The sequence below is a fragment of the Salvelinus namaycush genome, chromosome 21, assembly GCF_016432855.1.
Source record: "Salvelinus namaycush isolate Seneca chromosome 21, SaNama_1.0, whole genome shotgun sequence".
NCBI classification, from domain to species: domain Eukaryota; kingdom Metazoa; phylum Chordata; class Actinopteri; order Salmoniformes; family Salmonidae; genus Salvelinus; species Salvelinus namaycush.
Window position 1 is genome coordinate 35,088,664 of NC_052327.1, and position 24,977 is coordinate 35,113,640.

The 24,977-nt window shown below is 41.8% G+C and overlaps 2 protein-coding genes across 2 annotated transcripts; both read left to right on the top strand.

Moving 5' to 3' along the window:
- The first annotated feature begins 3,845 nt into the window (after positions 1 to 3,845).
- On the top strand, positions 3,846 to 16,311 carry bmt2 (base methyltransferase of 25S rRNA 2 homolog). Its single transcript, XM_039017619.1, has 5 exons — positions 3,846 to 4,073; positions 11,646 to 11,787; positions 12,071 to 12,202; positions 12,381 to 12,495; positions 12,882 to 16,311. The coding sequence occupies exons 1-5, from the start codon at positions 3,911 to 3,913 to the stop codon at positions 13,512 to 13,514; spliced, it is 1,185 nt and encodes a 394-aa protein (XP_038873547.1). The 5' UTR covers positions 3,846 to 3,910; the 3' UTR covers positions 13,515 to 16,311.
- A 901-nt stretch (positions 16,312 to 17,212) lies between these two features.
- Positions 17,213 to 23,593, top strand: tmem168b (transmembrane protein 168b). The gene is made up of 5 exons (XM_039017620.1): positions 17,213 to 18,536; positions 18,683 to 18,988; positions 19,235 to 19,377; positions 21,396 to 21,670; positions 21,837 to 23,593. Exons 1-5 carry the CDS (start codon positions 17,709 to 17,711, stop codon positions 22,382 to 22,384), a joined length of 2,100 nt encoding a protein of 699 aa, XP_038873548.1. The 5' UTR covers positions 17,213 to 17,708; the 3' UTR covers positions 22,385 to 23,593.
- Positions 23,594 to 24,977: the final 1,384 nt, after the last annotated feature.

Below are 24,977 nucleotides of genomic sequence, written 5' to 3' on the forward strand. Positions count from 1 at the left end.
GTTCCTGGATGGTTGGGAGAAGTTGCTCTCGGAGGATGTGTTGGTACCATTCTTTATTCATGGCTGTGTTCTTAGGCAAAATTGAGTGAGCCCACTCCCTTGGCTGAGAAGCAACCCCACACATGAATGGTCTCAGGATGCTTTACTGTTGGCATGACACAGGACTGATGGTAGCGCTCACCTTGTCTTCTCCGGACAAGCTTTTTTCCAGATGCCCCAAACAATCGGGAGGGAAAATGACTTTACCCCAGTCCTCAGCAGTCCAATCCCTGTACCTTTTGCAGAAAATCAGTCTGTCCCTGATGTTTTTCCTGGAGAGAAGTGGTTTCTTTGCTGCCTTGTAGAAGTTTGTGAGTGCTTTTGGTGACAAGCCGAATTTCTTCAGCCTCCTGAGGTTGAAGAGGCGCTGCTGCGCCTTCTTCACAACGCTGTGTGGGTGGACCAATTCAGTTTGTCCGTGATGTGTACGCCGAGGAACTTAAAACTTACTACCCTCTCCACTACTGTCCCGTCGATGTGGATAGGGGGGTGCTCCCTCTGCTGTTTCCTGAAGTCCACAATCATCTCCTTTGTTTTGTTGACGTTGAGTGTGAGGTTATTTGCCTGACACCACACTCCGAGGGCCCTCACCTCCTCCCTGTAGGCCGTCTCGTCGTTGTTGATAATCAAGCCTACCACTGTAGTGTCGTCCGCAAACTTGATGATTGAGTTGGAGGCGTGCATGGCCACGCAATCGTGGGTGAACAGGGAGTACAGGAGAGGGCTGAGCACGCACCCTTGTGGGGCCCCAGTGTTGAGGATCAGCGGGGTGGAGATGTTGTTGTTGGACGCAATGCGGAACATATCCCAATCCACGTGATCGAAGCAGTCTTGAAGCGTGGAATCAGATTGGTCGGACCAGCATTGAACAGACCTGAGAGTGGGAGCTTCTTGTTTTAGTTTCTGTTTGTAGGCTGGAAGCAACAAAATGGAGTCATGGTCAGCTTTGGTCAGTCCTCCGAAAGGAGGGCGGGGGAGGGCCTTATATGCGTCGCGGAAGTTAGAATAACAATGATCCAGGGTTTTACCAGCCCTGGTTGCGCAATCGATATGCTGATAGAATTTAGGGAGTCTTGTTTTCAGATTAGCCTTGTTAAAATCCCCAGCTACAATGAATGCAGCCTCAGGATGTGTGGTTTCCAGTTTACATAGAGTCAGATAAAGTTTGTTCAGGGCCATCGATGTGTCTGCTTGGGGGGGAATATATACGGCTGTGATTATAATCTAAGAGAATTCCCTTGGTAGATAATGCGGTCGACATTTGATTGTGAGGAATTCTAAGTCAGGTGAACAGAAGGACTTGAGTTCCTGTATGTTGTTATGATCACACCACGTCTCGTTAATCATAAGGCATACCCCCCATATATTTGTGTCATTCTCAAAACTTTTGGCCACGACTATACATTAAAACACAAACAGCAAATCCTCCATATATACTGAACAACAATATAAATGCAACATGTAAAGTGATTGTTCCATGTTCCATGAGCTGAAAATAAAAGATCCCAGAAATGCTCCATATGCACAAAAAGCAATGTTGCACAAATTTGTTTACATCCCTGTAACTGAACATTTTATCAAGATAATCCATCCGCCTGACAGGTGTGGCATATCAAGAAGTTGATTAAACAGTGTGATCATTACACAGGTGCACTTTGTGCCTGAACAATAAAAGGCCACTCTAAAATTTGAAGTGTTGTCGCACAACACAATGTCACAGATGTCTCAAGATTTGAGCGAGCGTGCAATTGTCATGATGACTGCAGAAATGTCCACCAGAGCTGTTGCCAGAGAATTCAATTTTCATTTGGCTACGATATGCCGCCTTCAACATTGTTTTAGAGAATTTGGCAGTTTGTCCAACCAGCCTCACAACCGCAGACCACATGTAACCCCGCCAGCCCAGGATCTCCACATCTGGCTTCTTCACCTGCGGGATTGTCTGAGGAGTGAGGAGGTGCTGAGGAGTATTTCTGTCTGTAATAAAGTATTTTTGTGGGGAACAACTCATTCTGTTTGGCTGGGCCTGGGACCCAGTGGGTTGGTCTGGCTCCATTACGCCCTCCTATGCCCACCCATGGCTGCGCCCCTGCCCAGTCATGGAAATCCATAGATTAGGGCGTAATGGATTTATTTCAATTGACTTATTTCCTTTTATGAACTGTAACTCAGCAAAATCTTTGAAATTGTTGCATGTTGCGTTCATATTTTTGTTCAGTATATTTCATATCATAAGCCTAATAGTACTGTAGAGCTCTTTTTCCTTGCACACAATATAGCTGGATCGCCCTGTCCTGTTCCTAGGGGTCCACCGCCCTGCAGCGCCTCAACCCAGTACACACCACTCAGCTTTAGGATCTTAGCGAAATATTCATTATTGGTTTTGGGTATGTTAAACCAAGGCCAGAGTGACAACCCACAGGACAGCAGACCCCCAGGGCTAGGATTGAGCAGCCCAGCAGCTAGGGATTGCCGAAATAGATATCTCCCCTGACGTGGGCATGTTTCAATACAGACTCCTTTTGTCATACTGTATTCCATATAAGGCATCGAGACCTTATGCAAATTGCTCAGTTTACCCTTAATCTTGTAACAAACAAATCTAGTGATACATAACTTGACATTTATGCCATCCATTGTGACATTGTGGGAGGATAACCAACCTTACAATTAACGGCAATGCATTTCTAAGACCGCTATAAATGCTTGGTTACAGTTTCTTCTTGTAACAGTCTTCAGTATCAACATTTCCAAAAAACAAAAACAGGGAGAAGGTCAAATCTGTAGACATGCTGAGATAAAATAACATACTCTTTGCCAGAATTCAGCCAGCCTTCACAAGACCATAACATATGCAAATGCAAATACAACATATCCCTGTGTTTTACACCTCCAGCAAATGAATGACATTGCTGATTGCACGTAATTCAGTTTCACTGGCATATAGCATCTTCTGTGGAATGGTTTTAAACTGCAGTAATTTATGTCTGAGATTATATGAACATGACTGGGCATTCAAACATACAGGTATCTGTATACATTCATCATCATCAATAGCTTCTTCCAGGTCTTCCTCACATTTTTGTTTTACATGTTTTGTGGCATCGGGACAATCCTCTATCAACACTTAATACAGTTTGGAAATCAACAAAGGTTTGTCACACTGCCTTAAAATAGTTTCAATCTTTGAAGTATCTGGCTTATCCAGAGAGAATAAAGTGATGTATCTTCAAAAATGTACCTCAGCTCCATCACAGACTGGTTTTCCCTGGCTGCCTGACCCTGCTGAGACCCCTGTCACCATCTGATACTCCTAAAATGAGGCATGACTAAGAATTATATTATCTAAGAATCAATGGTTCAATAATTGAAATTACCATTATTCCCAGATCTCAGACTGTAGCTTTAAACTGAAACTGCTGTCCTGTAGCTACTGTAGGTCTACCCATCAATTCAAGATGGAACTTTGTATGATTCACTGATATTGTTAATATACTGCAAAAGTCACCTGAGCTCTGTAGATGGGTCTTCCCTGGCTGTCGGACCCTGCTGGGACACCTGTCACCATCTGATCCTGCTAAGACATAATGAGCATAGTGTTGTGTACTGACTGTGCACCAAGATAGTGAAGACTAGAGCTGTTTATTACTGTGTTTGTGAGAAAAGTTGGAAATTAGCAGATCAATAACGTTACATTGCTATGCTGACCAACAAAAACTCACATTGCAATGAAAAAAGTTCACAGTATATCTGTCCAGGCGAACCAATCAGCGCGCGCGTATTTGGCTAGTGGATCGGGTGCGCGGGGGCCGACACCGGTAGCTAGCTAGTGTAGCTAGATGTGAAGGAGGAGAAGAAGTGTCGTAGGACTATGGACCCGGTGAACAATGCAGAGACAGGAGAGACAGAAACCGAACTGGAGCCGTGCTACGTTCTCATTCCGAAAGAAACGCGGTGCAAGAAGAAGGAGCAGGAAAAACTGTCCGGAGTCGTCAAGAACGTCCATAGAAAACTGCGAAGAAAATACCGAGAAGGTACGCTAGCTTTGCTCAATTCAGGGGTAATTTACGGCGTCTCTCATCAAACGGGCTATTTAAATTGATCGAAAACAAGGCCCGGATTAGGTAACTAACGTTATTTCCTATTTTTGGGGCCTTGCACAAACTGCAAGTGACTGGCAACATGTCAGGGTCTCGCTACTCTACTGTCTAAAAAAACAAAAAAACATTGTCATGCAATCATGGGACATGTGCCTAACGTTACATTCACTCAATTTAAATAAGGTTAAACTAACGCTAGATCAAGGCCGCCTGTGAATATTTCAATCTGCAGTGTGCACTTTTAACGAGGCTATGTTTGTCCCTCATTAGATGATTTGGCAGTCATCAATTAAAAAATAAATAATAATCGCGCATCTTACAGCCAGCCATACAGTGATTTGGTAAGGTTGTTCAATTGTAACATACTGGATCATGGGTACTAGCAAAGAGATCAACATGGGTTGTATGGCATTTTGTTTGACGTCATGGGGTGTATTCATTAGTCGGACTCCGTTGCAAAATGTTTTATCTATTGCAAAATGTTTAGCAACGGAAACCGTTTACTCCAATCGGAAAACGTTTTGCAACAAAAACGAGAGTTTGTATTGGACAAATTCAGGTTCCTATAGTTTATTTTGCAAACGTTTTGCAATGGAATCCAGCTAATGAATACACCTCTGTTCTGAAACTGAAAAGAACAAGACCCTACAAGTAAAAACTCAAGTTCAGGCTCATCCATTATGTGATGTTATTAGACACTGGCATATGCCAATAGTATGAGCACATATCATCCAGAGTTGCTGAATTGAGATCCCTGTCTGTTTTGAACAAACATTTTCTAACATGTCCTTCAAAGTGCAATCGTTGTCCGGGTTTGGCCTGGGTATGCTGTCATTGTAAATAAGAATTTGTTCTTAACTGACTTGCTTAGTTAAATAAAATTTTAAGTGGACTCTGAAAGGTCTGAGGCCTAGTATTGAGACGGAATCCTATCTCCTTGTTATTAACTCCAATATTTAGGTCCTTTCATTGAAAACAAAGGTCACGCAAACATGCTTTTCACTATTGGACCCTTCGCAGATCATTGGTCACAAACCAAACACCATAAAGAGGTCAGAAGATCTAGGCGTTTCTGGTTCAGTTCACTTTATTGGCCTTTGCAGGAATTTGTCTTCCATTCAGATGGTTACGTCTGTACTGCCTGCCCTACAATGGAGGAATCTGCCAGTAAACGTATTCCTAATAGGGCTGGGAATTGCCAGGAACTGTACGATTTGATATTATCACGATATTTAGGTGCTGATACGATATGTATTGTGATTTTATTGCGATTGGATGTTCCAAAAATATTGCTCACCATACAGTGCCTTCAGAAAGTATTCATACTCTTTGACCTTTTTCCACGTTTTGTTACAAAAGGGGATTAAAATAGATTTGATTGTCCTTTTATTTGTCAATGATCTACACAAAATACTCTATCAAAGTGGAAGAAAAATTCTAATGTTTTGTATAAATTTTTTGAAAAAATACACCTTGATTTGGAAAAGTATTCAACCCCCTGAGTCAATGCATGTTAGAATCACCTTTGGCAGCAACTACAGCTGTGAGTCTTTCTGGGTAAGTCTCTTAAGAGGTTTCCACACCAGGATTTTTGCATTTGCCCATTTATTTTCAAAATTCTTCAAGCGCTGTCAAATTGGTTGTTGATCATTACTAGACAACCATTTCAGGTCTTGCCGTAGATATAAGTCAAAACTGTAACTTGGCCACACTTGTCCTGCTGAAAGGTGAATTCATCTCCCAGTGTCTGGTGGAAAGCAGACTGAACCAGGTTCTCCTCTAGGATTTTGCCTGTGCTTAGCTCCATTCCATAAAAAAAAAAAAATATCCTGGAAAAGCTCCACAGTCCTTAAACGATTACTATTATACCCATAACATAATTCAGCCACCACTATGCTTGCAAATATGGAGAGCGGTACTCAGTAATGTATTGGATTTGCCCCAAATATAACTTTGTATTCAGCACCAATTTTTTTGTTGCTTTGCCACATTTCTTTGCATTATTACTTTTGTGCCTTGTTGGAAACAGGATGCATGTTTTTGAATATTTTAATCTGTACAGGCTTCCTTTCACTCTTTTAAATTAGGTTAGTATTGTGGAGTAACTACAATGTTGTTGATCCATCCTCAGTTTTCTCCTATCACAGCCATTAAACTGGAACTAATTTAAAGTCACCATTGGCCTCGTGGTGAAATCCCTGAGCAATTTCCTTACTCTCCAGCAACTGAGTTAGGAAGGACACCTGTATTTTTTATAGTGTCTGAGTGTATTGATACACCATCCAAAGTGTAATAACCACCATGCTAAAAATGATATTTAATGTCTGCTTTTTTATTTTTACCAATAGGAGCCCTTTGCCAGGGAATGGAAAACTTACCTGTTTGAATATGTTTCAAATTCACTGCTTGACTGATACAATTACAGTTGAAGTCGGAAGTGTACATACACCTTAGCCAAATACATTTAAACTCAGTTTTTCACAATTCCTGACATTTACTCCTAGTAAAAAATTCCTGTCTTAGGTCAGTTAGGATCACCACTTTATTTTAAGAATGTGAAATGTCAGAATAATAGTAGAGTGATTTATTTCAGCATTTATTTCTTACATCACATTCCCAATAGGTCAGACGTTTACATATACTCAATTAGTATTTGGTAGCATTGTCTTTAAATTGTTTAACTTGGGTCAAACGTTTTGGGTAGCCTTCCACAAGCTTCCCACAATAAGTTGGGTGAATTTTGGCCCATTCCTCCTGACAGAGCTGGTGTAACTGAGTCAGGTTTGTAGGCCTTCTTGCACGCACACGCTTTTTCAGTTATACCCACACATTTTCTATAGGATTGAGGTCAGGGCTTTGTGATGGCCACTCCAATACCTTGACTTTGTTGTCCTTAAGCTATTTTGCCACAACTTTGGAAGTATGCTTGGGGTCATTGTCCATTTGGAAGACCCATTTGCGACCAAGCTTTAACTTCCTGACTGATGTCTTGAGATGTTGCTTCAATATATCCACATAATTTTCCTCCCTCATGAAGCCATCTATTTTGTGAAGTGCACCAGTCCCTCCTGCCACAAAGCACCCCCAAAACATGATGCTGCCACCCCTGTGCTTCATGGTTGGGATGGTGTTCTTCGGCTTGCAAGCATCCCCCTTTTTCATCCAAACAAAGATGGTCATTATGGCCAAACAGTTCTATTTTTGTTTCATCAGACCAGAGGACATTTCTCCAAAAAGTACGATCTTTGTCCCCATGTGCAGTTGCAAACCGTAGTCTGGCTTTTTCATGGCGGTTTTGGAGCAGTGGCTTCTTCCTTGCTGAGCGGCCTTTCAGGTTATATTGATATAGGACTCATTTTACTGTGGATATAGATACTTTTGTACCTGTTTCCTCCAGCATATTCAAGGCCCTTTGCTGTTCTGGGATTGATTTGCACTTTTCGCACCAAAATGCGTTCATCTCTAGGAGACAGAATGAGTCTCCTTCCTGAGCGGTATGACGGCTGCGTGGTCCGATGGTGTTTATACTTGCGTACTATTGTTTGTACAGATGAACGTGGTACCTTCAGGCCTTTGGAAATTGCTCCCAAGGATGAACCAGACTTGTGGAGGTCTACAATTTTTTTTTCTGAGGTCTTGGCTGATTACTTTTGATTTTCCCATGATGTCAAGCAAAGAGGCACTGAGTTTGAAGGTAGGCCTTGAAATACATCCACAGGTACACCTCCAATGGACTCAAATTATGTCAATTAGCCTATCAGAAGCTTCTAAAGCCATGACATAGTTTTCAGGAATTTTCCAAGCTGTTTAAAAGGCACAGTCAACTTAGTGTATGTAAACTTCTGACCCACTGGAATTGTGATACAGTGAATTATAAGTGAAATAATCTGTCTGCAAACAATTGTTGGAAAAATGACTTGTGTCATGCACAAAGTAGATGTCCTAACCGACTTGCCAAAACTACAGTTTGTTAACAAGACATTTGTGGAGTGGTTGAAAAATGAGTTTTAATGACTCCAACCTAAGTATATGTAAACTTCCGACTTCAACTGTACATGCATACCATTCAGCTATTTTTTTAGCCGCCCACCATCTGAACAAAACAAACAGGCTGCAGAGCAAAAATACTAATAGGGCTGGGTTCAATCCGTAGCTCTGAAGTTTGGTGTTACAGCGCAATTGAATTTTAAAGGTAATTTCCGATTGAGCCGACATATGCAGCGTTTACCTTGAATGCAGTCTCTGCTAACACAGGAACATTGCCTTTAACATTTGATATCGCGCTGTAGCACAGCTGTTCAGTGCTACGGACTGAATTTAGCCCTAGACGCTGCCCAGTTTGATAATCACAACATAAGAGCACAGGGCAAATCAACCATTCAACTGGTAGAATAACTTAACACAATGAACTTAAACTGAAACTGTGGCACTGGACACTCTCAGTAAGATTAGCTAATTTGGGGTCATGCATTGCTGCAACGCAAACAAAATAGCTGCAGTTGATGTGAGAAGACTTGCCTCAATGATAAACAGTCTGTTAGAAATTAGTGATGGGGGAGGGGACGATAAGTTACATGTCAGGATATTTAAAATAAATGTATGTACAGTATCCTATTAAACAATATTTTTCCTTCATAGCTTGTACTCTTTTTAAATAGGGAGCCAATTTGTTTTCAGCACTTTTATTTCCATGACTGATCAAAACTAGTTTGCATGCTCTCTCGTCCCTCTGCAGCAGACAGTGCCTTCAGAAAGTATTCACACCCCTTGACTTTTTCCACATTTTGTTGTGTTACAGCCGGAATTTAAAATTGATTAAATTAAGATTGTGTGTGTCACTGGCCTACACACACACACACAATATCCCATGATGTAAAAGTGGAATTATGTTTTTCAAAAATGAAAAGCTGAAATGTCTTGAGTCAATAAGTATTCAACCCCTTCGTTATGGCAAGCCTTAAATTCAGGAGTAAACATTTGCTTAACAAGTCACATAATAAGTTGCATGGACTCACTGTGTGCAATAGTGTTTAACATGAGTTTTGAAAAACAACCTAATTTCTGTACCCAACACATATAGTTGAAGTCGGAAGTTTACATACACTTAGCTTGGAGTCATTAAAACTCATTTTTCAACCACTCCACAAATGTCTTGTTAACAAACTGTAGTTTTGGCAAGTCGGTTAGGACATCTACTTTATGCATGACAAGTAATTTTTCCAACAATTGTTGACAGACAGATTATTTCACTGTGTCACAATTCCAGTGGGTCAGAAGTTTACATACACTAAGTTGACTGTGCCTTTTAAACAGCTTGGAAAATTCCTGAAAACTATGTCATGGCTTTAGAAGCTTCTGATAGGCTAATTGACATAATTTGAGTCCATTGGAGGTGTACCTGTGGATGTATTTCAAGGCCTACCTTCAAACTCAGTGCCTCTTTGCTTGACATCATGGGGAAAATCAAAAGAACTCAAAATAATTGTAGACCTCCACAAGTCTGGTTCATCCTTGGGAGCAATTTCCAAACGCCTGAAGGTACCGCGTTCATCTGTACAAACAATAGTACGCAAGTATAAACACCATGGGACCACGCAGCCGTCATACCGCTCAGGAAGGAGACTCATTCTGTCTCCTAGAGATGAACAAACTTTGGTGCGAAAAGTGCAAATCAATCCCAGAACAGCAGCAAAGGACCTTGTGAAGATCCTGGAGGAAACGGGTACAAAAGTATATATATATCCACAGTAAAATGAGTCCTATATTGTCATAACCTGAAAGGCCGTTCAGCAAGGAAGAAGCCACTGCTCCAAAACCGTCATAAAAAAAAGCCAGACTACGGTTTGCAACTGCACATGGGGACAAAGATTGTACTTTTTGGAGAAATGTCCTCTGGTCTGATGAAACAAAAATAGAACTGTTTGGCCATAATGACCATCGTTATGTTTGGAGGAAAAAGGGTGAAGCTTGCAAGCCGAAGAACACCATCTCAACCATGAAGCACGGGGGTGGCAGCAACATGTTGTGCTTTGCTGCTGCAGGAGGGACTGGTGCACTTCACAAAATAGATGGCTTCATGAGGATGGAAAATTGTGGATATATTGAAGCAACATTTCAAGACATCAGTCAGGAAGTTAAAGCTTGGTCGCAAATGGGTCTTCCAAATGGACAATGACCCCAAGCATACTTCCAAAGTTGTGGCAAAATGGTTTAAGGACAGCAAAGTCAAGGTATTGGAGTGGCCATCACAAAGCCCTGACCTCAATCCTATAGAAAATTTGTGGCAGAACTGAAAAAGCGTGTGAGCAAGGAGGCCTACAAACCTGACTCAGTTACACCAGCTCTGTCAGGAGGAATGAGCCAAAATTCACCCAACTTATCGTGGAAGGCTACCCGACACGTTTGACCCAAGTTAAACAATTTAAATGCAATGCTACCAAATACTGAGTGTATGTAAACTTCTGACCCACTGGAATTGTGATGAAAGAAATAAAGCTGAAATAAATCATTCTCTCTACTATTATTCTGACATATGACATTCTTAAAATAAAGTGGTGATCCTAACTGACCTAAGACGGGGACATTTTACTGGGATTAAATGTCAGAAATTGTGAAAAACTGAGTTTAAATGTAATTGGCTAAGGTGTATGTAAATTTCCGACTTCAACTGGTATGTAGGTATGTAATTGCAATAATCACACAAAGTAATAAAAAAAAAAGTAGCATTCAACAGGTCCTTTCCACTTTAGCAGAAGGACTGGCTAGCTGATGCTCTTGAAAATACCCTGTCAGCTGACACCATGATTGGTTAATAAGTAAAGCATGATCTGGTCTGCTTGGCATTGCTACCACAGTAATCATGCTTTGTACTACTGCTGTTTATTCCAGCCCGTCTTGTTGTCGTTTCATTTCTGCAAATCTGATATAGGTTTTTTTCACTATGTGGTCATGGGATTTCTTCCTTATCAGCGTGTTTGCTCTCAACACACATTCTGCTGCGCGTCTGGGAAGACCTGCTGCAGGGAATTTGTGAAGATATAGACCTAGGAACAGAAGTGAAGACATCTTGAAAATCCAGTTTTCAGATATGCCAGACATAATGACGAGTAACCGTTTTGAAAATGTTGAAGCAATGTTGCGTCAGCAGTGTTAGCCTGTGGTGTTTTCATCTGAAGGGCTGAACGATTGTGATTCCTCTTGAATGAATGGCCACACTTTATAAGTAGGTACATTCATGTTGGCTTATTGTGCACTCTACGTACGTACTATGCTTGTGTGTTATTTTTTAGAAACAAAACTAACAGGACTAACTTTCAATTCCTGCCATTTTATAATGAAGAATTTCAATGTGATGAAATGGGAAAACAAAGCATCAGTGTCTGGGCCACTTTCATGTAGCCTACAGTGCTTAGTAGTTTTACTATATGTATGTCATACTGTATGGTGTGATTTGGTTGGGTTTGTTAACTTTGTTTCAACCTCCTGCTGCCTGTTATCTTTCCACAGTGGGGGATTTTGAGAAGATCTGGCGAGAGCACTGTGAAGATGAACAGACTCTGAGTGAATACGCCCTGGCCATGAGGAACCTGGCTGACAACCACTGGGCCAAGACCTGCGAGGGAGAGGGACGCATCGACTGGTGTCGCAGGTAAAATAGTCCCCCACAAAAGGAGACCGTGTAAATAACCCTCTGGCTGTGTTGTACTAGCTCAGAACTCCACTGCTCTATGCTTACTCCGATGACTCATCCAGCCCTTCCGATATCAACACTGTGGGGTAAATCCTTACTTCTGCTTGTTGAATTTTCACTTAGTCATGCATTGATTCCAATGGAAAGTTAGGATTTGCCCTATTTATTTCTTAGCATATCACTGTTTTAACAGTAAGGCATTAATACCATTATGTGTGACGTTTCGGGACTATTTCTCCAGTGTTTGCCAGGAGTATTTTCAGGATGGTGGGATGAAAAGAATGTTGGAGAAGGATGAGAAGAGTGCCAGGCTTGCCATGGCCATGTCGGCCACAGCTCTGAGTGACCAGCCCTATAGCTCCTCTATCCCCAGGTACTGTATTGTGACAGTGTTAAATCAAACATGTCCATTTTTATCTGACTATTTTGCTCTGTTTCAGCATGCTCTGTTGTGTGTTCATATTGACACATCTTACCTCTATTAGCTACTGCTATCATTAAGCATTCTTACTCTGTCGGACTTAACGCTAACTTAACGCCTCTGGTTGAAGGTCTGTCCCCCAGCTTGGTAAAATGCGGCTGCTGGACGTTGGCAGCTGTTTTAACCCCTTCCTGAAGTTTGACGAGTTCCTCACAGTCGGTATTGACATAGTGCCTGCGGTCGAGGTATGTACTATTACTGTCCGTGATCACTCCCTCGGTCCCAGCTAGAAAGTCCCGACTCTTACTGTCTTACTCACTAATTTGCTGCCGGGGAAAAATGCCTAGTTAAATACATTTAAAAAATGTCAGGAATATTCATTGTGTGAATATCAGACCACAGAACAATGCTGTCCCTTGACAGTAAGTGTCAACAGTTGATGGGAATGAAACCTGACCTGCTGTGGAAACCTGACCTGCTGTGAAGGAACTGGCAGAATATTAGCATCGAGTGATTTTGATAACTAAATGGATTAAGAACAGTGGGTCTTAGATATGGGTCTAAAATGCCACTGCATGATGAGAACAACTTGTATTACTCTAAAGTATCTGTTTCTACCCTTTCCCCTCAGAGTGTATACAAGTGTGACTTCCTCAACCTCCAGCTCCAGCAGCCTCTGCAACTGGCTGGCGACACAGTGGAAGCCTTCCTGAGACAGCTGCGTAGCCCCATCGACGCCCTGCCCGCCCAGCTCTTCCACGTGGTGGTCTTCTCCCTGCTCCTCTCCTATTTCCCCTCGCCTTACCAGCGCTGGATCTGCTGCAAGAAGGCCCACGAGCTGCTGGAACTGCACGGCCTGCTGCTCATCATCACCCCAGACTCCTCCCACCAGAACCGCCACACCCTCATGATGCGCAGCTGGCGCGTGGCGGTGGAGTCACTTGGCTTCAGGCGCTGCAAGTACATCAAGTTCTCCCACATGCACCTCATCGCCTTCCGCAAGGTGTCCCTGGCCACCACCAGCGACCTGGTCAGCCGTAACTACCCCGAGATGCTCTACATCCCTCAGGACTTCCAATCCCCCGAGGAGGAGGACTACACCGACGTGCCAGTTCAGGCGCGCTCCGACTTCGAGGACGACCAGCTGGCGTGGGGCTTCATGGAGCTGCCCGACACGCCATATGACTCGGATAGCGGAGAGAGCCAGAGCAGCTCTGTGCCCTTCCTACACGAGCTGGAGGACCCCATTCTACTGCAGAGCTGAGCTAGACCAGCTAAAACCCTACTAGCTACTCTCTTCTTCTCTTTTACCAGTTCCAATTCGATCCCTACCACTCCTCTTGGCCATAACCCTTCAATGTTTACAGATCTGTAACGTGGAAGCAATATGGGTGACGCTTTAACGCCACACTACTTATACCTATCCAGAGCCTTCAGACATGCAACATCGAGTGGTTAGGCCCAAGGGGGAGGGATACAGTCTGTCTGTACACAACTGCTGCGCTACCAAATGAACCTGCTGCATTCTTCTCACACTCCTCCTCTTCCTTAACTAAACAATGCAGTTTGCACAGAGTGAAAGAAAAAGACGTTTACAGAAGTCAGTAGTTTATTTTTTCGGTATCTTTGATGGTTAGTCACTCAACACAACACAATACACACACACACAATTCAGTAAATAAGGTAGTTTTTAAAAGTAAAAACTTGGTCGCTGATTACTGAGACTGAGTAAGTCTGCCCCTTGTTTTTTTTATCCCATCTTTGATCTCACTCTCTACTAACAGAAGAAAAGCAATCTTTACTCCTTCAAAGGCTTTTTCTTAGTAGTTAAACAGTGAATGTGCTTCAGTACCAGCAAGCCGCTGACTTTAAATCCCTCTTAAATGGACTGATACCACAGAGGTTTGTCAAGTTTGGTTGGAGTGGAGCGATTGAGATGTTAGTCAGATGAGGCTAGACTTTCTCTAATCCTTGGTGTGCATTTTAATTTTTAAAATTAAGAAAAATACATTGTACCCTCAGCCAAAATGTTTTGATTTGTTCCCTTTTGAACACGTGTCATGTCCAACACGATGTGTGACAATGGCGTTTTAATTCAGCATTTTTTGGGCTGATCTCATGGCTCTTTTACAATAGATTTGTAGCATTTTCAGAACTTTAAGATGGGTGTACGTAATTACTTTTACTAATGTGAAACTGTTAACCGTGTTTTTCTCATTGTGTAACATGGTACGAGTTGTGAAATAGTCATTGCTCTCTTTTCTGTGCTGGTGTGAATCAACTGGTTTTAATTCATCTTAATTTACCTCCAATGTTGTAACCCAGAAGTTTTAGCATTTTTTGTCATTACATCCTTGTTTGTAATCACTTTTTTTTCTGTAATATTATTTAGGCTACATTATCAGATCAATAATATGTCTGGATTAATGTCTTTGCTTCTTTATAGGTAGCTGGTAGCTTCTCTATGGGTACTGGTAACATATTCCAAAAAAGAAGACTGCCTACACTCTGTCGACGTGTCCTTGAGCAAGGCACTTAACCCTAATTTACTCCAGGGGCACCGTACTATTATGGCTGACCCTTTTTAAAACAACACATTTCACTGCACCTATCCGGTGTATGGAGAGATAAAACATATCTTATTATGTCCACTGAAGTGAAACAGGTCGACCAAGAGACTACAGCTCTAGCTGTCAGTTGCTGTTCATCTCTCTTCCTTTACTCTACATCGTATCTGAGGACAGCAACATTTGCCTTAAGCATTTTTACATTTTTGTCATTTAGCAGACGCTCTTTTCCAGAGCGACTTACAGTAGTAGTAAGTGCATACATTTTAATACTTTTTTCATACTGGTCCCCCGTGGGAATCAAACCCATAACCCTGGCGCTGCAAGCGCCACGCTCTACCAACAGCTACATGGGACTAGCATTAGTCATTTCTGAATTAAAAATATGAATTGTTTTTGTATGATTTTGTATTTTTTCATTCATGGGTTGCTAGTATAGGTGTAGTATCAACAAATACTGAGTCATTCATTGCATCAGTAAGTACATTTTGACTATATCACTTTACACATGAAAGTACTAAATGTGTACTCTGCTTAAGTTTTAACTCCGAACAATTTAAAATTATCTTGTTATGAGCGCTCAAACAATTCCAAATGATTCACCTCAATGAGGTTTTGCACTAATACCCTGCTGTCATCATTAGTCATGCAACTTCTGATCCCATCAAAGTGCATTTTAGCAATAGCCAGGTGTATACTGAAAGTACTGTATCTTATGGGGAATGGTATTTATGTTCCCCTTTTTAGTGTGGATGTGTGTTGTAATGAACTTGTCTGTGGCACTTTATTTCATAAATAGTAGACGAATCTCTCAGTTGCCATGAGTCATGTGATTCCTGTCATGGGGGATTTAGGATTAGGTCTCGCAAATGGCATCCTATTCTTTATGGGCCTTGCTCAAAACTAGTGCACTATATGGGGAATAGGGTGCCATTTGGGATGCATGACAAACAACCATAGTCTTATTAGTATAAACAGTATGATGTACATCAGGATACCTGTAATCCTAAAGGTGCCTTCTTACTTATCCCCAGGCCATACTGTGTTGGAAAACTCCCTTCACTTGGCAGCATTCAACGGGCTTCTTTTGCCAAATGTTTGTTATGTGCAACTGTCCAAATGAACTACCTACTACCATCTACCACTGCAAAGTATCATTGGCTCAATGTTTTACCCTAAGAACAATGTATTTTGTTTAAATTTTTCATTAATAATTACTTTGTGTTCAATTTGCTCTAAATCTGTTAACTTTCTGGTCAGTTCATGTTTGGTGTACTTTCAACTATTTATCTTTAGTAACAGAAAATACATTTTCTCATTTTAGTTCATTTTCTTGAGCGTTGTCAATTGTACCAGTTAGCATTTAGGAATACATCTCATCTGTCTTCCAAGATTACATTACTTGCATGAATAGCTTCATTTTCAGTATTAAGGATTTCGACAATGTGTGCATTTTTTTTTCTCTTCTCTCTTTTATAAATGAATGGAAATGCAGTGTTCATGTGTGATTATTGTGTCCTCTTCCATTCACTGTTTTCCTATAGGACTGAAGTAAACTAATTGAGTCATGGTATTGATTAGCTAGTGGATTGTACGGGCTAATGTAATCCTTTCATTAGCCGTTACAGGATAGGTACTGTTTGGCGTAGCACAGACTTTTCGACCAACCTTAACTTGACGATACCATCTTCGTTCTCGATTCGGCCAAACATGTATCTTCTAAAATGTCCAGTTTCAGGTGGTTCGTTTCAATTTAGAAAATCCTGTTATTAAAATGTTTTTGCTTCATGAAGTAATCCAATGATGGGTACGCTACGATCTGTTTCTATTTCAAATCTTCTCTCATTGATCGACACCAGTGAGTGTCATGACAAACGGCAGTTTCGGGTGGACTCAACCTTCTTAATCAATGAGAGAAGATATGAAGTAGACAAGATAGTGGTATATGCATTGTTGGATTACAACATTTGTATTTATTTTAATACTGGAACATTTTCTAAATTCAAGGGAACCACCTGCAACTGGACACCAACATTCTAGAAGATACATGTTTGGGTGACTCGAACGAAGAGGGTATGGCCAAGGTTGGTCTAAAATTCTCTGCTACGCCAAACAGTACCTGTCCTGTAACGGCTAATTGAGCATCACATTAGCCCGTTACAATCTGCTGACTAGGTGTTGATCATGTTAGTTAGGGCATAAGTATATCAATGTGTAGTATGGTTTAACCTATATTGATAAAGTAATTGTATATTCAGTGGAATAGCCTCATTTACAGTACGTCTAGATTTATTGATTAGTCATCACACTTTATGAATTTCCATACTTCGACTTTCCTCTCCGCCACTTTGTACTACTGATTTGCCGTAGTGACGTAGTCGCCGTTCTAGTTTGATGGCGGCAGTCATTTGACCGAAAAGTTTTCGAAGTGGAAAATAAGTATTTTTGTCTCCTGCTCCTTCAAGTGAAATAAATTAATTTGGGCTAGCTAGGTTTGTATGAGACGTATCTATTTACACACAAAGAAGAGAAACAGCAAAGGGACCATGTAATCAAGCGTACCATCTGCAAGTCGTACAACTGCAAGCTAGCTACCGGCAAATCATGTAGCTAGCTAACTAGCAAAAATCATGTAGCTAGCTAACTAGCAAAAACTAGCTAAGTAGCTAGTAACTTCTAGCTAACGTTAGCTAGCTTAGACTACCTATCACTAGCTCAAAGTTTGCTGCTCTGTTAGTTCAAGGTTGCTAGCTAGTGAGTGACTTTTTTCGCCATAGTCTTGCAATCTAGCTAGCTAAGTTAGCTTCATGGAAAGGTTTTAATTGCCTCTGAACTGTTAACCAATAACGTTACCAGCTGTAACTAACTGTTAGCTACTCCTACATATCAAAATGTGTCGCTTACGGTACTGTGTCAGTCACTGTCTGCATGCAGCGATGACCAGACTGGAGGAGGTCAACGGAGAGGTTAACATGTGGTCCTCTGTCAGATGTCTGGGCTACCTGTCTGGTCTGAACCTGCTGGTGGCTCTCTGCCTGGGGCTCTATGTGCGATGGGAGAAGACTGAGGAACCCATGATCCTCATCATATTTGTTCTGGCCCTGTTTGTCCTCGGGATAGCAAGCATACTGTACTATTACTTCAGCATGGAAAAAGTCAGCCTGAGCCTCCTCCACCTGTGGTTTGGCTTCCTGCTTGGCCTCCTGTGTTTCCTCAACAACCCCACTCTGGAGAGCAACATCAAAGAGCAAGCCACCAACTACCTCCTGCTGGCCAGTGTTGTCTTGAGGACGCTGTGGGCTTTGCTGGAGAGGATGTGCGGCTGCACCAGGTACCGCCCTGCCTTCCTCACCTCAGCAGAGGCCCTAGAGCTGGCAGGCTTTGCCATCGCCAGTACTGTCTTATTCATCCAGAAGTCCATGAGTGTAGTGGTGCTAGTGGTGGCCCTGGCTACTCTGATGGTGGCCCTGCGCATGAAGGCTCTCCTGGCCCTGCCCAACCTGGTCTGCTTCTCCATCATCACTGCGGTGCTGTTCTTCAAGGCGCTGGGCATCACCACCAACCCCTTCGCCCTGTCATGTTTCTTCAGCCAGCTGATCTGCGACCCCTTGCTGGACGTGTACTTCAGTGGGCTGTCGGTGACCGAGCGCTGGCTGCCCTACCTTGCCTGGAGGGGGCTGTGGCGCAGGCTGTCCCTCCTGCCTTTGCTCCTGGCGGAGGTGATTTGAATTAATTTTATTTGATACATTTAAAATGCATATAGAGTTTCCCCAGCCATGTGAGTACAATGATGCACACAAAAAATAATTGAGGATAAAAACAGAGTCAACAGTAGACTTACTTCCATTGTGGTCCTTGTTCCCAGGTGGGCTTCTTGATCCTGGCAGCCCTGAAGCTGGTGGACCTGGACCGGTGGTACCTGATGATCCCGGGCTTCATGCTGAGTGGGGTGTTCTGGGCCATCTGTCACGTGGTGTTCATCATCACTCTGTGGGGCTTCCACACCAAGCTGAGTGACTGCCAGAGGGTGTGTCTGGCCCAGGGAGCCGGGAGCAGCTGCCTAGACAAGGTTATGGCCTCTAAAGGAGTCAGACACTTCTGTCTCATCTCTGAACGCCTGGTGCTCTTCAGTCTGGTGTCCACCGTCATCCTGGCTGCTTTATCATGGCAGGTATGTCTCCAGTCATTGATATAGCACTGTTATTCAGTCCAGACCAGCTATGTTATACCTTAATGGCTCATATAACTTAGTCTGTTTGTTTTATTGATAAGCTAGGTTAACTGGCGTAAAATAAATTGAGATTGGACACTTTCCCATAGTTTTTGAGGTCATAGATATTCAGAGCCATCTTCTCAACTTAATAGTCCTACTTTTTTGGTTAGTGTGTGAATGTGACCCATTGTGTCTGTGTTTCAGTCCTCCAGCAGTATCTTTATGAGTATGCTCCTGCTGGTCCTGGCTCTGGAGTCTCTGTTCCACGGCCTCTTCTATGAGCTGGGGAACTGCCTAGGCGGCACATGTGTGGGGTATGCAGTGGTCATCCCCACCAACTATTGCAGGTAGGAATGTATGGATAGTGGACACCCAAATATATACAGTGCCTTCAGAAAGTATTCACACCCCTTGACTTTTTCCACATTTTCTTGTTACAGCCTGAATTTAAAATTGATTAAATTGAGATTTTATGTCACTGGACTGTACACAATACCCTCATAATGTCAACGTTTTATTTTAAATATTTACAAATGAATTAAAAACGAAAAGCTGAAATGTCTTGAGTCAATAAGTATTCAACCCCTTTGTTATGGCAAGCCTTAAGTCCAGGAGTTAAAAATTTGCTTAACAAGTTACATAATAAGTTGCATGGACTTACTCTGTGTGCAATAATAGTATTTAACATGATTTTTGAATGACTACCTAATTTCTGTACCCAACACATAATTGTAAGGTCCCTCAGTCGAGCAGTGAATTTCAAACACAGATTCAATCACAAAGACCAGGGAGGTTTTCCAATGCCTTGCAAAGAAGGATACCTATTGGTAGATGGGTAAAAGAAAAAGCAGACATTGAATATCCTTTTGAGCATGGTGAAGTAATTAATTACACGTTGGATGGTGTATCAATACACCCAGTCACTACAAAGATACAGGCGTCTTTACTAACTCAGCTGCCGGAGTGGCAGGAAACCGCTCAGGGATTTCACCATGAGGCCAATGGGGACTTTAAAACAGTTACAGAGTTGAATGGCTGTGATAGGAGAAAACTGAGGATGGATCAACAACATTGTAGTTACTCAACAATACTAACCTAAATGACAGAGTGAAAAGAAGGAAGCCAGTACAGAAAAAAAATATTCCAAAACATGCATCCCGTTTGCAACAAAGCACTAAAGTAATACTGCAAGAAATGTGGCAAATAAATTTACTTTACTACAAGAGCACAAAATGGGTAGGCTACATTTCAAGCTGTTGATGTAAAGCCAGTCAGGTGAGAGGAAAAAAAAGTTTATGTTTTAATTCAAGGGGCGGTGTTGTATTTTGAGACAGGCTTGATTATGCAAATAGGCAGAGGGGTAGCCTACATTATCAAATTCTCTGTATGGTAATAACAATTCATTATATTTTGTAAAGTGGTTTCTTGCATCTCACAATACAATGCAATTTACAGTCACCTATTTGGCCCATGGTGTTACAGATCAAGTAAAAGATCATTAATTAATGTCAAGCCCTTCATAATCTAAAAATGTTTTCTAAAGGTCTCATGCAATGTAGGCCTGCATTGAACACCACATATTAGAGGGAACATTGGTATGCTTGTAATCATTAAGGACTGGGGAGTTTTTCAGGATAAAAAATAAACGGAATAGAGCTAAGCACAGGCAAAATTCTAGAGGAAAACCTGGCTCAATCTGCTTTCCAACAGACACGGAGAGACCAATTCACCTTTCAGCAAGACAATAACCTAAAACAAGGCCAAATATATACTGGAGATGCTTTACCAAGACGACATCAAATGTTCCCGAGTGACCTAGTTACAGTTTTGACTTAAATCGTATTGAAAATGGCTGTCTAGCAATGATCAACAACCTACTTGACAGAGCTTGGAAGAATTTTTAAAATAATAATGTGCAAATATTGTACAATCCAGGCGTGGAAAGCTCTTAGTGACTTACCCAGAAACACTCACAGCTGTAATCATTGCCAAAGGTGATTCTAACATGTATTGACTCAAGTGTGTGAATACTTATATAAATGAGATACTATTGTATTTAATTGTCAATACTTTTTCAAAAATTTCTATTTTTTTTTTCCCACTTTGTCCAGGGGTATTGTGTGTAGATGGGTAAGGGGAAAAAAATATTTAATCCATTTTGAATTCAGGCTGTAACACAACAAAATGTGTAACAAGTCAAGGGGTATGAATACTTTCTGAAGGCACTGTACAGTACAAACTATACTATACTTACTCAACACACAGGCGCATACTTTTCTACAGTCTTTAATTTCACATACCCTTACTGCAATCATCCTCACTCCTTCCCTTCTCTTCACCCTTTCATTCCCTCTCTCCCTTGCAGTCCTGATGGGCAGCCCACTCTGTTACCTCCGGATCAGGTACATATGTTGAACATGCATTCCACGGGCATGTTGAACAGTATACAGAATTTCTTCTCCCACCACATGATCGAGACGTTCGGCTGCGACTACTCCACCAGCGGGGTGACTCTGGAAGCCCTACAGGTGAAGCTCAAAGCCTTCATGGAGCTCTGCACAGCCGATGGGCCTCGCCATGACACCTATGTGGTGTTTTACAGTGGGCATACCCACCGCAGCGGAGAGTGGGCACTAGCAGGTACCAATCACTTAGAAGTTTTGTCATTCTGTGAAGCTCAGTTACTTTAACTCACTCTCTGTAGCACATTATTTTATGGTACTGAAACCACAAAATAAAGTACTATCCACCACAGCATTCTACTGCTCTCTCTCTAACTCTGCCCTGTGCTGTGGTTGTCTGTCAGGAGGGGGCAGCCTTCAACTGGACAAGATCCTGGAATGGTGGAGGGAGAAGAACAGTGACTCCTGCTCCCGCCTCATCCTGGTCCTGGACAGTGAGAACTCCCTACCCTGGGTGAAGGAGGTAAGGAAGGTGGGGGGGCTTTATGTGGCGGTGCAGGGGGCCCAGCTAGCCCGAGCCACGGATATTGAGCTCCAGGACACCCCCCAGCTTGGGGACTTCACCTCTCAGTGGGTGGAGTACAACTGCAATGCAGACAGCACTGTCCAGTGGTCGGAGAGGGGAAGGACTGTCACCGCTGCCTACGGCATCTCTAAGCACTGGAGTGATTACACACTGCACCTGCCCACAGAAAGTGATGTCACTCAACACTGGAGGATGTACTTCCCCAGGATGACCTACCCCGTGGTCCAGTTAGCGCTCTGGTGTGGGGGGCTGAACCTGCTTTGGCTATGCAGTGTCTGCCTACGGTGCCTTAAAAGGGTCAAACTCAACTGGTTTCCCCCGGCCATACTAGACACTGGCCAAGGGTTCAAGTTGGTAAAATCTTAGAAATTCACCTCTGTATGAACCATACTGTCTAAGGCTTCTTCACTTTGTATTTACACGTTTTTCACCGTACAGAAATGTTTTCTAAATCAGTTTTTGTAATTGATTGATTGGTTGTGTGATATTGATCGCTGAGTTTTTAGGACCCTCAGTGAAGGCAGCTGTTGATTGTGAAATCTTAAAGGAAACTTTGGGAGTTTGGCAATGAGGCCCTTTATCTACTTCCCCAGAGTCAGATGAACTTGTGGATATCATGTCTCTGTGTCCAGTATGAAGGAAGTTAGAGGTCACTAGCATTAGCACAATGAGTGGAAGTCTGGGTATCTGCTAGCATGCTGAAATCCCATGTTTTCCTTTTAATGACTAACTAGACAGTTACAGATTGTGTGTGTGAGCTATATGTTTTGCTTATGTGTGCTAAAGTACAAAGTTACTGATATGAGGTTCCTGATTTTGATGTACTATGGTATTTTGATGTAGTACTACATGTTTTTATCCCAAATTATTGTTTGGCTATTCCTTACAAGTCATTCTATAGATTCATTAGTGGTGGTTATTTGATTACAGTTTTATTTTAAATCAATTCATTTCTAGTCTTTTGGTGGGTTTATTGGGGTAGTTGTACCGTTCTCTGAACTCCAGTTGTACCGGCATATTCCCACCTTTTTTAAACTTTTCTATTAATTCAATCTCTCTAAAAATTCTAATTGAAATGTATACCTCTTTTTCCCTGTTTATCACAATTTCAGGCTGAGAAGCCCTGCTGCTGTAGTGAAGTGGTATCATATTGTCACTCTCCCAGATTGGATTTTCAAACAACAAAAAGTTGCAGTGGTTACACTGATTGCACTATTCATGAATTATGACCAATGCATGCCCCCATCCAGCTTTGTAAATCTGATATTTTTCACAAATGGCCTTTTTGTCCCTGTTCAAAAAAGGATATCAGGTTACTAAGATATTGTATTAGGATAATAGGTATTTAATTTATTTTCAAGAGTGGCATGTGGATTTCTAATTCGATACTTTCATATTTGATTGCTATCCATGTGTTTCCATACACCTAGGCCTATTTGTATATTCAGCTTTTAATTAACTACTTTATGTCAAAGCTTTGAAGAATATCGAAAGGTTGCTGGATCGAATCCCAGAGCTGACAAGGTAAAAATCTGTCGTTCTGCCCCTGAGCAAGGCAGTTAACCCACTGTTACCTGGGCGCCGAAGACGTGGACGTCGATTAAGGCAGCACTCCACACCTCTCGGATTCAGAGGGGTTGGGTTAAATGCGGAAGACACATTTCAGTTGAATGCATTCAGTTGTACAACTAACTAGGTATCCCCCTTTCCCTTTCACTGCTGTTTCACATCTGCTATTCATTTCTTTTGTATGAATAACTTTGTTTATACTGCTTTTGGGACGTCTGGTATCTACTATAATTACCTCAGGGAGTCTGAGGGTTGTTACTGTACCTATACTGATTGCACTACCTGGAGGAATATGGACCCAATGTAGGATGTGATCTTGCATTTATGCATGATTGTGTTCTGGGGTTTATCATATCATATACAGTGATTTAGATATGCAAGCTTAGCCTAATCAACTGTATATGTATGGACATGTTTTAATCTTAAGCATTGATGGAAGTCTCAACTATGCAATAAAAATGGAGATTTCAGTGTTTTTAATTGATTGATATACAGACACATTATGGTACTGTTTCAGTGGACAAATTATGCACTCTGCTGGTATGCAATAAACTAGGCCTGTCTATTCCACTTTGCTGTGAAATGCATACACTGGCAGTTCTTTTCTGTAATCTCTTCATAAGGTCATTAAGTGTCAATTAGTCTGTAATGCAGCCAACCACCTCCTTTCAGGCTATCAGAGAATATTAGGCGAGATATTGACGGAGTTTACGGATTTGGAACAAACAATGTTAATGCAGTGTTTTTCAAATCAGGACCCCCTAGTCCTGGGGACTCACATACAGTGCCATGCAAAAGTGTTCATCCCCTTGGTGTTTTTCCTATTTTCTTGCATTACAACCTGTAGTTTAAATGGATTTTATTTTGGATTTCGTGTAATGGACATACACAAAATAGTCCAAATTGGTGAAGTGAAAAAAATGGAAAGTGGTACGCACATATGTATTCACCCCCTATGCTATGAAGCCCCTAAATAAGATCCGGTGCAACCAATTACCTTCAGAAGTCACATTATTAGTTAAATAAAGTCCACCTGTGTGCAATCGATCTGTCACATGATCTCAGTATATATACAGTCGTGGCCAAAAGTTGAGAATGACACAAATATTAATTTTCACAAAGTCTGCTGTCTCAGTTTGTATGATGGCAATTTGCATATACTCCAGAATGTTATGAAGAGTGATCAGATGAATTGCAATTAATTGCAAAGTCCCTCTTTGCCATGCAAATGAACTGAATCCCCCAAAAACATTTCCACTGCATTTCAGCCCTGCCACAAAAGGACCAGCTGACATTCTCTCGTTATCACAGGTGTGAGTGTTGACAAGGCTGGAGATCACTCTGTCATGCTGATTGAGTTCGAATAACAGACTGGAAGCTTCAAAAGGAG